The sequence below is a fragment of the Humulus lupulus genome, chromosome 4 (assembly GCF_963169125.1).
Source record: "Humulus lupulus chromosome 4, drHumLupu1.1, whole genome shotgun sequence".
Lineage (NCBI taxonomy): Eukaryota > Viridiplantae > Streptophyta > Magnoliopsida > Rosales > Cannabaceae > Humulus > Humulus lupulus.
Window position 1 is genome coordinate 152,877,017 of NC_084796.1, and position 16,319 is coordinate 152,893,335.

The following is a 16,319-nucleotide window of genomic DNA, read 5'->3' on the forward strand; positions in this document are numbered from 1 at the left end:
AAAGACTGGAGGATGATATTGGTGTTGAGAATTGAGATACTCCAATCATGGTGGACTCGATTTTTTTTTCATATTGAGTTATAATACAAGTTTGAAAATGGCCAACAGTTTAAAATGGCAATGTTTTCCAAGACCTCGTCCGTAATACATTGAACCACTTTGAAAGCTCGATTGGCATTATTGCATTCTATTTTAAGAAGGGGGGCAGAGGAGTTGAAGGGATTAGTCAAACCATACTAAATAAGGATTAATTAAGATTGATTCAAAGAGTTGTTTGATATTTTTATATAAATTCATGAAGCTTCATTTCAAATGATTCCAACCTGTTTAATGGCCTGACCAACAGACCAAAATCAGGGCTCATGATCTACATGTCGTCGAAGGGATTCTGTCCAGCACATTTTGCTGGACAAGTGTTTTTACAGTTGAATTATTCAACGACTTTCATAAGAAGAAAATGAAAATTGAAAAGAAAAAAAAAGTCCCATAGAATTTACATGTGGACTGGAGATGTTGGGCTCATCTCAAACCAGTAACTATCTTGACACTAGAGAGTAACAATTTTATCAAGGTATATCTGATACATTTTCCCCATCTTTTTCACTACTTTCTGGATCAATAAGAGGCTCTGTTAATGCTTCCTTTTGGGTTTCCACTTTCTTTTCTCTATTTTTACCCCAAAGAACTGAGTAGAGACCTAGCATGATGAGGGCTGCACCAATAATCCTGTGCAAGGAAGTGAGAAAAAAAAAATTAAAGATGAAAACTATAAGTGGTAACTACTATAAACCTTCTTTCAAACACAAAGAAATGTGTATATATTTATATGTATAGAGTTATTTTACAGTAATTTCACTTAATAAAAGAATTTTCAAAATGTTCCGCATACCCTCCAGCATATAACTGATCCTTAAGAATTAGAGTTGCCATAATAGCCACTAGAAGGGTCTGCAGAGGCTGGAACACAGCAACAAATACAGGGCCGCCTTTCTGGATACACCATGTCTGAAGGGCTATAACTACAGCTGAAGATACAATCCCCTGAGGAAAGATAGGTTGGAAAAAAAATGAAATTGAAAGTTTAAACAAAACCATTGATATCCATTTATGGATATCGTAATCACATAAAGGGAATGATAGTATACAGAAGTAATACTACTTACAGCATATAAAATTGTAAACACTTCTTCTGCTGACTGAATTTTCCAATGCTCTAAGTCTGTTTCTACAAAAGCTGCTATGATCATGAACTGGATCAATCCGAAGAAGCATGTGAAAGATGTAAGCGAGAGTTTCGCCGGATACTTCTTAAGCACAGGAGCCTGTAAATAGAAAATTTGAAGTTTCTCAGTTACACAATTAGGCGATATTTCATTTTTTTTTTTAAATTTGCTCGTGATTAAGTTTTTAAGGTTAAGTTTGAAAAGTGAGATTAGATTTGATATGATTGAATTAAAAAAAAAAATATAAGAAAAAAACATAAAAGAATGAATGAGTTGATCATTTACCGACAATAAATTAGGACAAAACAAGTTGGATACGAAGTTGTATTTTTTTTATTTTCTTAAAATAGATGAAAATAGGGGATTTGATAGAATAAAATTATCTTAAATTTTTCAATAGGATTAAGTTATCTCATACTAAGGACGATCATTTTAATTTGTTGGATTAATTTTTTCAATATTTTCTTCAATTTCATAAACAAAATCACAAGATAACCTGACCTATTCTCCAATTGTGACCTAGAGTATAGTAGGCTAACCTGAAAGACCATCCAACCTGCCCATGATAAGCAATGTCCAAGCAAGTATATACAACCCCATGTCCAGTTCTGTGTGTTTCTTGGAATCTCTTCTGCTAAGGTATTTCTATGTATATTTTCTGCCTGATGCAAAAGAGGAGGGCCTTTGTAAAGAGTTATAACAGAGGCACCTCCTATACTTGCAATGGTTCCTACAATTTTGGCCAAACCATCTCTCCTTCTGATATTAATTTTCTCGAGTCTGCGAATTTTCAGAAAAGGTTTCAGTATAAAACTATTTACAAGTTAAGAAGAAAGAAACAGTTATATCTTAAGTTACATTTACCTTACAGCTGCAGCCATAACAAAAGTGATTGCAGGAACTGAGTTTTGCATTGCTGAAGCAAAGGTTGGAGATGCATAGTATAATCCCAAGAGATAAAAACCTTGGTTTGCAGTGATTCTAACACCAGAAAAGAAATTCATAAGTAGCTCCATAGTTAAGATTATTGGCACGAAGAATCATGTTCCTTTTAGTGATTACTGATGTTTGCTACTTACCCAATCAATGCAAGAAGGAAAAACTGAACCAACAAAGGGATAGTAAGAGGTGGTCTTTCATTCCTGAAAGGAAAGGTCAAAAGAAAAGAATATCAATACAAACCAGTGCATATGAAAGAGAACATAACAGATAGAGTATTAATCCAACCTTTTTAGTTACAAAAATTTAACTATATGGATTAGAAAGAAGAAGAATAAGCATCAATATAAGAACTTACTTCTCTAAGAAATAAGCAGAGGGCCCCAACAAAAGCAAGGCAATGATGTTCCTATAAACAGGGTAAACAACTTTGCTGACACCAATGTTGAGTGCAACTCTTGAGACAATGTGAAATCCTGAAAAGCAGAGTTGCAGAACAAGCAAAGCCAAAAGAAGCTTGACATTATCAGATAATACAATCTTTTTTCCCATTCTCCTAACCAGTCTCTTCTTACCACCTTTCTTGTTTGGATGGTTTGAACTGATGAAATTATTATAAACTCACATTTTATTTATACCAATGCATGGAGGAATAATCTTATAAGAATATTATTTTAAATATCAATGCATGAGATCAGCAAACGACCAAAAACAGCATCAACAATTATATGTGTATATATACGTATATAATATTATCATATGCCATTATTGCACAAGGTTCTCATGCATGGAAGATTTGTGTTTTGCAAGTATAGGTTTCTCATTCAATTCTTGTTGACCTGAGAGTAGACTTTTTATTTAATTTGGGAGACAAATTTTGGTTAAAGCATGTTGTCCAGGTAGTTAAAGAGTGGCCAACCTTTGCTTTTCATTGACTATATAACACATAATTTTCTAGGTATGCCTAATAAAGACAGACACCCTTAATGTTTATAATCCATGCAATTAATGTATTATAAAAAATAGAAGATTTGTCTTTTTTTTTTAAATGTTGATTGGTGCCAAACATAATAATGAAAACGACAAAATTATCACTAAGATTAGGTGGTTTTATTGAGAATTATGGATGAGGAGGCTCTTGTGAATTAGTTAGATGTACAAGGAGATAACTGTTAAAGGAATAAAATAGATGGCATGTGGTATTAATGATTTGTGCTATTTATATCTTTATTAATTTTTAATGTGATAAATTAGGAACTAGAGGCAAGCACATGTAGTTTTTTGCTAGTGGTCAAGGTGTTGCCTCAAATTTGGAATAGTTCTCCTTTTGCATGTGTTTGATGGAATAAAACTTCAATTGATTTTTTATTTAACATAAATTGATCGTAAATATGATATTATTTCTCCCTTTGCAAAAAAAATAAAATACAAAAGCATTCAATACAATATGATATGACACCACTACCACTACTTATGTTTCTACTCTCTGCACCATGATCAACAACATGATTTTCCTCCGTTTTTCTTTTAGATGTTATTTAAGTTTGTTCTTACTTTGGTATTCAAACACACTTTATTTGATTCTTATTCCAATAAACATACATTTTCTGATCACATCAGATCAGACGAGCTCTTAACGTCAACACATACAAATTCCCATTATTTCTTAATATTTTATCAATAGAAATGATAATACTTTTGAAAAAGGTAAATAACGTTTTCATCCAAATTATCAGTGCTTTTGACTTTTGCTTAAAAATTAATATAATAATTATATTTTTTTGTAATTTTCGTTCAAATAAAGTCAAGTGTTGGAAATAACACCTTCAGTTACATTCCTTCTAAAAAAACAGACAGAGAAATGTAACATTGTAACTATATACAATAATACTTTGTAAAAATTCCCAATGAATTGAAGCATAATTTGTAAAAATCTCTTAAAAAAAGATAGTATTTCATTGATACCAATAATTCTTTTATTCTATTGGTATTTTTTAGTAATCACAATATTTGATCAATTTTTTTTTCATAAAAAACAGTATTTGATTTACTCAAATTGGAAAGCAATTTAAAATAACCCAATAATGGGAAAAAAATATTTTTTATAGTCAATTTTGACGATAATTGAAATGACTTTTGAAGTATAAGTATATTTTATTTTTTGTAAAGTAAGATTATATTTTTTTCAAAAAACTAAATCGTTATAATATTCTTGTTGACCCTTGATTTGGTCAACGACACAGAGTCAAGTAAAACGATAAAAACCAGATGAAATCAAGATATAAAGATAAACGACACCAAAGATTTATAGTGGTTCGGCCCCAAAAAATGGTAATAACCTACGTCTACTTAGTGTTCTTATTAATGTAATATCTCAAAAACTATGATCAATGAACTAGGGTTTATGAGTTTCACAAGCCTCGGGATAAATACAATTTTGGCGGATAACAACACTATAATTCTCTCTCAAAATTCCGAAACCAAAAGTCCCCTCTCTTGAGCCCATTGAGACTTATTTATAGGCTCAAGGAGTTTTTCATGGGCCGATGGGCCTTCATTACAATTAATACAAGCGTATCTAAACAAAAATGGAAATCACAATTTGTAACAACCCAAAATCACTAATATGGCTTAAGGGCCTTGATTAGTGTGCCGGGAGGGCATAAGTGGCTCATGTGTGTGTTTATTAAATTAAGGCATGATTATATGATAAGCATGCTTGTATGGTTATATGAATGTATATGTGATTATATGCTATAATTGTGAGAACCACATTATTATGTGGGTAAGTCTGCAGCATGCAACAAGAGGCGATCCTAGGGAGCCAGTTAGCAGGAAAGTCACAACGGGGCTTAATACTTGACTTTGGGCAAGTCAAGGGGTATTTCAGGTATTGGATGGTTATTTAGGCTATTGGGTTATGGAAATAAATAATTGGAGATTTATTTGAGGTTAGGAAGTCTAGGTGGGAATACTGGGGAATTTTACTATTTTGCCCTCGGGGACGTTTGCGGCACCCCGAGCCTCAGGATTGAATTAATTAACTAAGGATAGACTAGGTAAAACTCAGAACTCGGTAGAAACATAGAGAACCGACCCCTTTCCTTCCTTCTCTCTTCTTTTTTCTCTCTCAAGGAAAAACTACTGAAACCTAAGGAAATTCAGATGGAACTCTGTGATTTGAGCAGAAGTTTTGAGGGATTAGCTCAGATTTAACTAAGGGATTCAACCAGGACTAAGGTAAGAACTGAATTACACTCTTGATCATTAGAACTTTGTGTTTTGGCTAGGTTTTAAAGTGTTTATGGTTTTGAAATTTAAGGACTGAATTGAAGCTAGAAAGCTTGGGTTTTGGCTCTGAAATTGTTAAGGAAGTTGGTTCTGCAGTGGAGGTAAGCTTGAATCTATGATCTAATGGTTGAATTCTGGTGTTTCATTACTGGTTTTTATGTTCTTGAGCTTTTGGGTTTCAGAAATTAAAATGGGATTTTAATGAGTTTTTAAGCTAGGTTTTTGCTGGAATATGTTGCTAGAATCATGTTAGAAGTTTTGTGATCAATGGGTTTTGGAATTAGGGTACTTTGACGTGGTCTTGAGCAAGGTTGGGATGTTAGGAATGGTGGATTTTCTGGGCACGAGGGGCTGGGCCACGACTCTGTTCCAGAGTGCCGCGGCCCTGTGAAGCAAAGAAGAGCCAAGGAGGCTCTACAGTGGGGAAGCGCCGCGGCACCACAAGGCAGGGCCGCGGCGTGTGTCTGTGGTCACAGAGGCCTAGCCTCTATTTTAGGGGGTGGGCCGCGACACAAGTTTTAGGGGCCACGGCCCTTAAGGGCATTTTTGGTTGTTTAGAGGTTTTAAGCGTGGGAACCTAACTTAGAATGCTCAAGATCGATTCCACCACCGTGCTTGTTGGAATTCGATGTCCCGGGAGCTAGAACTTTATCCAGAAACCTTTATTTGAATATTTATGGAATCCCTTATCTTGGTTGTGACTAGGTAAAAGCTAGGGCTCGGGAGACAGATCGTGCTCAAGAGGCATTTCTCGTAACCAAAGCGATTGTAAATTAAAGGTAAGAAAACTGCACCCGGTTGTGGATTCATATTGGGACTAAGGGTTCCCTGCTTTGTATGCTTTATAGAGGATGGTATTATGCCATGTAAATAGTAGACAAACGGCCTAAGAGTGCCAGAGTTTACATTAGCGCACAGGATGCGGCTCGACCACTGGTTGCTGAGGACAGCTTATTATGCACTGAGCTCAGTTTAAGCGGGCCGAAGTCAGTGGGATGAATAGAGGGTGCGACCTAGGGGTGTCGTCCCTAATTATCGTATAATCTGGTTGTTGTGGTTGACTGTTGAATATGATATGCTGAATGGCTAATTGTTAGCTTATGAATTCATGCTTATGTCTGTAAGTATATGTTTAATTAGGGGTTGCTAAATGTTTAAACATGCTTAAAGGGGTTTATGATTATTATCAGTACTTGTGATGTGATATTACGTTTTCTTGCTGGGCCTTGGCTCACAAGTGCAGAGCAAGCTTGGTCAGCCCTGATTTAGAGAGCTTCGGGAGCAGAATGTACATGAACAGTTGCTCAGCCACCACGATTGAGGGGAGACAGGGACAGGAGAACCATAAACATCTGTTTTGCCTTTAGAATGGCTAGTGGTTGTCTGTACACTGGAAGTTTTGTAAACTAACTTTTAAATGCTGTCTCTTTTGGGATCCTATGTCGTAAATGTTTAATCATATGAAAAGTTTCTTTTGAGACCAAAACCTTTTAACCCTTGCGCATTAATGACCTTAGCAAACACATTTTTAACTAAATGACTTGATTAGCAAGTCCTGCACCTTTATAAACACACAATGTAATAGTCTTGGCTATCTAGGGCGTTACAACTTGGTATCAGAGCGTCCTAGGTTTAAGGGTTCTTGAAGATCGGCTGTACATGTACATTCGCTGCTAGGGACAAGCTCGATTCAAGGTTTGGTAATGTGTATTTGTGTTTATATGCTTGTATGCTTGAAATGACTTATGAATGTTGTTATTAGTTGGATTAATAGGAAGCATGAGATACTGATAGGGCCTGGTCCTTGACTGTTGTGTGAAGATAAAGAGACATGCTTATTAGCATTGCCGTGCATGTAAATGAATATTTGGATGATTAACTGCATATTGTGTATGGGTGAATGCTTTTACCTTAGCTGTTGTGTGGTAATGTTGGGGCATGCTTATTAGCAATGCCAGTGCATGTGGATAAATGCCTATATCTTGATTGTTTATGATTGGTTATGTTCCTTTGGTGGATTTCAGAGAAGATTTTACCCTATCATCATGGTCTGATTGCCGAGTCGTTAATTGCAGATTGACTTGGATAGCTATTGTTATCCCAAAAATTTGAAAAGGATGATGTGGCAATAAAATTGACACATGGCATGAATTAGTTGGGTGATCTGGCTTAGCAGTAGCCCAATACATCAGTTAAGAAGTTGGACTGCTTGAGAGATGCATAGTCAAGTTAAATACACCCAAGGAGAATATTTGGTCTAAGGTGTGCTTGGCTCAGACCCCAGTTTGAAGACCCAATTGTTTGGTTCAAACCCAAGTCCAAGGAGCTTACAAGAGGGGTTTGGATTTGGGCTCGAGGGATAAAGGCAGAAGGTCCGATCGGACCTTAGCTTGGGAGCCTCTCAAGCATTTGGCTCGGATGTGTCCGAGGTAAGAAGGCTTGAACGTCCCAAGTGCTTGCCTCGGACGTGTCCGAGGTAGGCTTCCTAGGTGATTGGCTCGGATCCATCCGAGGTAAGAGGCTACGGAAGAGAAGTCCCTTGCAAGCCAAGAATTGAGACTTGGATTTTGGCCAAGGAAAGGCTGTCCGATCGGACATAGTTGGGAGATGCTAAAGGAGGTTGCCTCGGACTTGTCCGAGGTGAGAAGCAAGAGGAAAATGCCTCGGACCACCTTGGTTCGAGGAGAAGGCAAGAGGTGCATTGGCTCGGATGACCTTGGTCCGAGGAGAAGGCCACAAGGTTCGATCGGACCTTGGAAGGAGGAGGTAGGCTCGGACCTACCCGAGGAGAGAGGCCAAGGGAGTTGGCTCGGACCACCTTGGTCCGAGGAGAGCCAAGCTTGCATCACCTTGAGCCAAGGAAAGCTTGAAGGAGTAATCAACATGCATCTGAGACTACGTCAAAATCCCCGGAACGACTTTAGCAAGAATCGGTCTGGGCACCCGGGAATCTCTCATTCCTCACTCAAATTGAGGAATCTGTTGTATTTTATATATTTTTTGTAATTTAAATATAAGATGAATAATAAAATATCCCTATCTAAAGGGGATATCAGTTGAGGATCCCAGGCCTATAAATAGAGGGTTGGTGGGATCGTAAAAGGACTTTTGGCAAATTGAGAGTTAATCTGTGTTCTAGAGAGAGAAAGTGTGTTTTTCTGGAGAGAACCCCTTTTTTGTATTCTGGAATATTTACACTAAGAAACTCAGTTGACACTGGTTCATCTGATCTTGAGTGTGAGTACAGTAATAAAATCTCTAAGTGGATTAGGCTATTACCGACTATCGGGGCTGAACCACTATAAAATCTCGTGTTATTTACTTTTTGTTGATAAACTGTCTGTGTCGTTTTATTTCTCTTGAAGGCTATATCGTTTTTGACGTTCTCACGTCGTTGGCTAAAAACACAGTCAACAGCTATGCGTCCAAGAAAATCTACGCGACTAGCCGGCACTAGGTCTGGGACCGGAGGTGATGACCAGGGCCAGATTCCTCCGCCAGTCCCTGAGAACTGGCAGCAACTTATGGCAGATATGCAAGCGCGATTACAGAGTCAAGATGAACAAATTCATCTACTGCGACAACATGCTCCATTAGGGAGTGCTGCCCCTATTGTACCACCTGCAGTGGTACCATAGTACAGCCAGGAGACGTTGGGAACAGGTGGGAGCCGTTATATGAGCGGTTCAGGAAGCAGCAACCCCCAATCTTTGAGGGAGGACCTGATCCATTGAAGGCTAAGCAATGGCTGACTATGATTACTACTATCCTGGACTTCATGAGGATAGAGGGACATGACAGAGTGGCTTGTGCCACGTATATGTTGAGAGAGGATGCCTGCATTTGGTGGGAAGTGGCATCACAGACCAGGGATGTCACTGCTTTGAGTTGGGAAGGATTTAAAGATTTGTTCAGCCAGAAATACTATAATGTTGCCATCAGGGCAGCAAAGGTAAATGAGTTTGTAGGGTTGGTTCAGGGTAGCATGACAGTTATAGAATATGCCTTGAAATTTGACAGACTCGCGAAGTTTGCACCAGACCTTGTGTCGACAGATGCAGCTAGGCAAGACAGGTTTATTCGAGGGCTTAATGCTATGATAGCCTGGGATGTTAGGATCACAACGGTACCTGGAGGAACAACTTATGCCCAGGCCATTGAGAAGGCTCTTACCGTTGAGGAAGCGGAGAACAAGATTTGGAAGGAAAGTGTAGTGAGGCAAGAGGGTCGCAGGGTGGTACCTCCTTATTCTGAGTCAGGTAGGGGCAGAGGCCCCAGTGATTTCAAGAGAAAGATTCCTGACACTTCGACCGCTGCTGGTCCTGATAGGAGGGGTTGGGGTGGTTAGGGCGGCCGTCAGGGAGATAGTGAACCATGGAGGAGTTATCCAGAGTGCTCGAGGTGTAGAAGACGCCATCAGGGCGAATGTCGGGCCAAGGCTTGCTATGTGTGTGGAACGGTGGGGCACCTCAAGAAGGATTGCCCAATAGTGAAGAAAGGGGAAGCAGGAAAGGTGGACAGCTTGACTCCAGCTTGAGTGTTCACCTTGACGCAGGCAGAGGCCGAGGCTAGTCCCTTGGTAGTGACAGGTCAACTTTCTAGCGCTGACTCTCCTTTTTCTGTATTGATTGATTCTGGTGCTACACATTCCTTTGTTTCTAGTAAAATGATTGATAGACTGTGTAGACCTAGTGAGTATCAGACTGCGGGGTTTGGGACTTTATTGCCTACTGGGGAACTGGTAGTTTCTAGGAGGTGGATTAGGGCACTACCAGTGATGGTTGATAGTAGGGAGCTTTCGGTGGATCTGATTGAGTTAGACATGGAGGACTTTGACATGATCTTAGGGATGGATTGGATGGTCAGGTATATGGCTACTATTGACTGTAGGAAGAAGATGGTGACTTTTGAGCCTAAGGGCGAGGATCCTTTTGTTTTCGTGGGTGCGGTATGTGGACCCCGCATACCTATGATTTCATCATTGAGAGCCAGAGACTTGTTGCAGGGTGGATGTATAGGTTTTTTGGCTAGTATGGTGGACACTACCAAGATGTTGCCAGTGGGGCCGGGAGAGACCAGGGTGGTTTGTGAGTTTTTGGATGTGTTTTTTGAGGAGCTACCAGGGTTGCCACCACGCAGGGAGATTCAGTTTGTTATTGAGTTAGCACCGGGGACAGAACCAGTATCAAAAGCACCATATAGGATGGCATCAGTAGAGTTGAAAGAGTTGAAGATACAGCTATAGGAACTTCTAGATTTGGGATTCATTAGGCTTAGTTACTCTCCATGGGGCGCTCCAGTCTTGTTTGTTAAGAAGAAGGACAGGACTCTGAGGATGTGTATAGACTACAGGGAATTGAATAAGTTGACTATCAACAATAAGTACCCTCTACCAAGGATCGATGATTTGTTCGATCAGTTGCAGGGAAAGACGGTGTTCTCAAAGATTGATCTTCGATTTGGTTATCACCAGCTGAGGATCAAAGATGAGGACATACCAAAGACGACATTCCGAACGCAGTACGGGCATTATGAGTTCTTGGTCATGTCTTTTGGTTTGACCAATGCCCCGGCAACTTTCATGGATCTGATGAATAGGGTGTTCAAGGACTTCTTGGATATGTTCGTCATTGTCTTCATCAATGACATTTTAGTGTACTCCATCTCAGAGGCAAAGCACGAGCGACATCTTTGACAGGTCTTATAGAGATTAAGGGAGAATCAGTTATATGCCAAATTTAAGAAGTGTGTGTTTTGGTTGCCAGAGGTGACTTTTCTTGGGCATATAGTTGGCGCAAAAGGGATTAAGGTGGATCCATCCAAGGTGGAAGCGGTGAGAGATTGGCTGAGGCCAAGGAACGCCTTGGAGGTGCAGAGTTTCCTCGGGTTAGCAGGTTATTATAGGCGGGTTGTAGAAGGATTCTCAAAGATTGGTTCACAAATGACAGAGATGACACAGAAGAACCAGAAGTTCATTTGGTCAGAGAAGTGCGAGCACAGTTTCCAGGAATTGAAGAGACGACTTGTTACTTCACCTGTTCTGAGTCTTCTTTTGGAAGAAGGAAAGTTTGTAGTATACTGTGATGCATCGAGGATGGGTTTGGGCTGTGTGTTGATGCAAAATGAGAAGGTTATAGCTTATGCATCGCGACAACTGAAGGAGTATGAACAGCGGTATCCAACCCATGATTTGGAGTTGGCGGCGGTGGTATTTGCACTGAAGGTTTGGCGGCATTATCTGTATGGGGAGAAGTGCGAGATATACACTGACCATAAGAGTTTGAAGTATTTCTTCACCCAGAAGGATCTGAACATGATGCAAAGACGTTGGTTGGAGTTAGTTAAGGATTATGATTGTGACATTCTTTACCACCTAGGGAAAGCCAATCTTGTGGCTGATGCATTGAGCCGGAGGGGCTCGGGGCAGTTATTTAGTTCTGTTCAAATCTCCAAAGAGTTAGCCGATGAGATGACCAGGGCAAAGATAGAGCTGGTGGTAGGCCGGTTAGCCAATATTACCTTGTAGTCGACCCTGCTAGAGCGGATAAAGGAAGGTCAATTGGTAGATGCACGGCTATAGGAAGTTCGACAGAATGTCTTAGCGGGGGTAGTTAAGGATTATTCTATTTCTGAGGCTGGTATGCTTCGATATCAGGGACGGATTTGTGTTCCAGTAGATGAGGAGATCAAACGAGAGATACTAGATGAGTCTCACACTACGCCATATTCGCTTCATCCGGGTACCACGAAGATGTACCAAGATCTACGGACATTATATTGGTGGCCCAGGATGAAGAAGGATGTGGTAGAGTATGTGGCCAGATGTTTGACATGCCAGCAGGTGAAGGCTAAGCATTAGCAACCAGCAAGGTTACTTCAGCCTTTAGGTATCCCAGAGTGGAAGTGCGAGGACATTACCATGGACTTTCTGGGAGGTCTACCCAGGACAATAGGACTTTATGACTTAGTGTGGGTGATAGTGGATAGATACACCAAGTCAGCTCATTTTCTGCCAGTGAAGTCGAATTACACAGTGGAACAGTATGCAGAGCTGTATGTGAGGGAGATAGTTAGTCTCCATGTGGTTCCTAAGTCCATTGTATCTGATTGAGACCCTATCTTTACCTCCAAGTTACGGGGAGCTCTGCAGAGAGCCATGGGGACTCATTTGAATTTTAGCACAACCTTCATCCTTAGACTGATGGACAGTCTGAGAGGACGATTCAAGTGTTGGAGGATATGTGTAACGACACAAAATCACTAATATGGCTTAAGGGCCCTGATTAGTGTGCCGGGAGGGCATAATTGACTTATGAGTGAATTTAATGATTTAATGCATGCTTGTATGATTATGTGAATATAAATGTGGTTAAATACTGTATCTGTGAGAGCCACATTATCATGTGGGTAGATTTGCAGTGAGCGACTTGAGGCGATCCTAAGAAGCTAGATAGCGGGAAAAGTCACAACGGGGCTTAGTATTTGACTTTGGATAAGTCAGGGGTATTTTAGGTATCGGGTAGCTATTTAGACTATCGGGTTATGGAAATAAATATATGGAGATATATTTGAGGATAGTATGCTTAGGCGGGAATATTGGGGAAAATTACCGTTTTGCCGTCGGAGACGTTTTTGGTACCCCGAGCCTCGGGATTGACTTAACTGGCTAGGATTAGACTAAGTTAATGAAAAAAAATAGAGGAATAAAACAAAACAACCTCAGCACTTCTTCTCTCTTCTCTTCTCTTCTCTTCCTTCTCTCTTCTCTTTCAAGAAACCATAGAAAATTTAATGGAAAATTCAGTTGGAAATTTCTATGATTGAGCTGAAATCATGAAGGTTTAGCTTAGTACTCAGCTAAGGGACACCCAACCAGGATCAAGGTAAGAATTGAGCTTGTTTTTGGGAGTTAAAATTCTGAGTTTTGGCTGAATATTGAGGTGTTTATGGTTTTAATGTTTAAGGATTGAATTAAGTTGAGAAGCTTGGACTTTAGCTCAAGAATTCGTCACGAAGGTGGTTCAGCAAAAGAGGTAAGCTTCAATTCGTATTCAGAGGTTAAAATTTGAGTTTTGCATGACTGGTTTTGGTGTTTAGAGTTGCTGGGTTTTAGAGAATCAAAATGGGGTTTTAGTAGGTTTTTAGGCTTGATTTCTATTGGGATATGTTGTTAGAGTCATGATAAAAGTGTTGTGATCAATGGGTTTTGAATTAGGATGCTTTGGAATGGTTTTGGATGGGGTTAGGATGCCAGAAATGGTGGTTTTTCTGGGCGTGAAGGGAAGGGCCGCGACTCTGTTCTAGAGCGCTGCAGCACTACGAAGCAAGAGAGCCAAGGAGGCTCGGCTAGGGGAGAGCGCCGTGGCGCCCTTGGGCAGGGCCGCAACGTGTGTCTGCTTGCTGGGGGCCTTGGGCTCTGTTTCAGATGCGGGCCACGGCTAGGCTTCAGGGGTCGCAACCCTTGGGTGCATTCTTGAACATTTGGGGATTTTAGGCGCGGGATTCTAGCCTAGGGTGCTCGGGATCGATTTCCCCACCGTGCTTGGTGGAATTCGATGTCCTGGAAGCTAGTATTGTACCTAGAAACCTTTACTAGAATATTAATGGAACCTAATACCTTAGTTATGACTAGGTGTTAAAGCTAGGGCTCGGGAACGGATCGTGCTTGAGGAGCGTCGCTCGTAATCAGTGAACGTAGAGACTAAAGGTAAGAAAACTGCACCTGGTTGTGTATTTGTAATGGGACTAAGGGCTCCCTAATATGTATACTTGAAAGGATGGTATTAAGCCATGTAAACAGTGAACCAACGACCTACGAGTGCCAAGGGTTACACTAGCGCACAGGGCGCAGCTTGGCCACTGGTAGCCGAGGATAGCTTATTATGCACTGAGCTCGGTTTAAGCGGGCCGGAGTCAGTGGGGTAAACAGAGGGTGCGGCCTAAGTTGCTGGCCCTGGCTATTATGTGACCTGATCATTATGAGACTTGAATGTTATCTGTGATTAGTTGCATCCTTGATTTTGAGTATATGCTGACTGGTTAATGTGGATTATTTGATGGTTGATCATGCTTAAAGAATTGACTTTCTGTTATTGTTGTTTGTGTTGCACGTTATGTTTTCTTGCTGGGCCTTGGCTCACGGGTGCTACGTGGTGCAAGTAAAGGCAAGGGCAAGCTTGACCAGCCCTGACTTGGAGAGCTCTGCAAGCTGAATGTACATGACCAGCTGCTTAGCCGCCACGGTTGGGGTTTAGGCAGGGACGCGAGAACCAGAAATGTCTATTTTGCCTTAGTATGGCTGATGGTTGTCTGTATTTTGGGAATTCTATAAGCCAACCTTTAAACTTTGTTTCTTTTTGGGATCCCATGTGTAAAACTGTTTAATTATATAAAATGAAACTTTTGAGACCAAAACCTTTTAACCCTAGCTCATACATGTTTAGTGACACGTTTTTAAATTAATGACTTGATTAGAAAGTCTTGCACCATTATAAGTACATAGTGTAGCAGTCTTGGCTATCCAGGGCGTTACAACTTGGTATTAGAGCGTCCTAGGTTTAAGGGTTCCTGAAGACTGGCTGGACTTGTACATTCGCTGCTAGAGACAAGCTCAAATCAGGGGTTGGTAATGTGTATATGTGTTTATATGCTTATATGCTTATATGTCTGAAATGAATTATGAATGCTGTTATTAAGTGATTAATAGGAAGCATGAGATACTGATAGGGCCTGGCCCTTGACTGTTGTGTGAGAATATTGAGGCATGCTTATTAGCATCGCCATGCATGTAAATGAATATTTGGATGATTAATTGTATATTGTGTATGGATGGATGCTTGTTTCATAGATATTGTGTGATGAGATTAGAGGCATGCTTATTAGCAGCCGGTGCATGTGGATGGATGCCTATATGTTGATTGTTTGTGTTTGGTTATGTTCCATTGGTGGATTTTGGAGAAGTTTTTACCCTGTCATCATGGTCTGACTGCCGATTCATTGATTGCAGATTGACTTGGATAGTTATGCATCCAAGAAAATCTACGCGATTAGGCTGCACTAGGTTTGGGACCGGGGGTGATGACCAGAGCCAGATCCTCCGCCAGTCCCTGAGAACTGGCAGCAACTCATGGCAGATATGCAGGCTCGATTATAGAGCCAGGATGAACAGATTCGCCTATTGCGACAGCATGCTCCATCAGGGAGCGCTGCCCCTATAGTACTGCTTGCAGTGGTACCATCTGTACAGTCTGGGGAGGTTGGGAACAGGTGGGAGCCGTTATATGAGCGGTTCAAGATGCAGCAACCTCCAATCTTTGAGGGGGAACCTGATCCACTTAAGGCCGAGCAATGGCTGACTATGATTACTACTATCCTGGATTTCATGAGGATAGATGGGCATGACAGAGTGGCCTGTGCCACGTATATGTTGAGAGAAGATGCCCGCATCTGGTGGGAAGTGGCATCGCAGACCAGGGATGTTACCGCTTTGAGTTGGGAAGGCTTCAGAGACTTGTTCAGTCAGAAATACTACAATGTTGCCGTCAGGGCAGCAAAAGTTAATGAGTTCGTGAGTTTGGTGCAGGGCAATATGACTGTTACTGAATATGCCCTAAAATTTGACCGGCTTGCAAAGTTTGCACCAGATCTTGTGCCTACTAATGCTGCTAGGAAAGATAGATTCATCAGAGGGCTTAATGCTATGATAGCCTGGTATGTCAGGATCATAACAGTATCTGGAGGAACAACTTATGCCTAGGCCGTTGAGAAGGCTCTTACCGCTGAGGAAGCGGAGAATAAGATTTGGAGGGAAAGTGTGGTGAGGCGTGAGGGCCGCAGAGTGGTGCCTCCTTATTTAGGGACAGGTAG

The 16,319-nt window shown here is 40.8% G+C and overlaps 1 protein-coding gene across 1 annotated transcript; it reads right to left on the reverse strand.

The window, feature by feature from the left end:
• Window positions 1–353: 353 nt before the first annotated feature.
• On the reverse strand, window positions 354–2,359 carry LOC133829228 (WAT1-related protein At3g18200). The gene is made up of 6 exons (XM_062259078.1): window positions 2,303–2,359; window positions 2,088–2,204; window positions 1,763–2,003; window positions 1,164–1,322; window positions 890–1,041; window positions 354–726 (listed from the first exon to the last, which is right to left on the reverse strand). The coding sequence occupies exons 2-6, from the start codon at window positions 2,135–2,137 to the stop codon at window positions 567–569; spliced, it is 762 nt and encodes a 253-aa protein (XP_062115062.1). The 5' UTR covers window positions 2,138–2,204; window positions 2,303–2,359; the 3' UTR covers window positions 354–566.
• Window positions 2,360–16,319: the final 13,960 nt, after the last annotated feature.

Coding starts and splice junctions, on each gene's coding strand:
- LOC133829228 (XM_062259078.1), bottom strand. CDS start 2,137: ATGCAAAACTCAGTTCCTGCAATCACTTTTGTTATGGCTGCAGCTGTA. Junction 1,042..1,163: donor TGTTTACAATTTTATATGCT/GTAAGTAGTATT, acceptor ATCTTTCCTCAG/GGGATTGTATCTTCAGCTGT. Junction 727..889: donor GATCAGTTATATGCTGGAGG/GTATGCGGAACA, acceptor TTCCTTGCACAG/GATTATTGGTGCAGCCCTCA.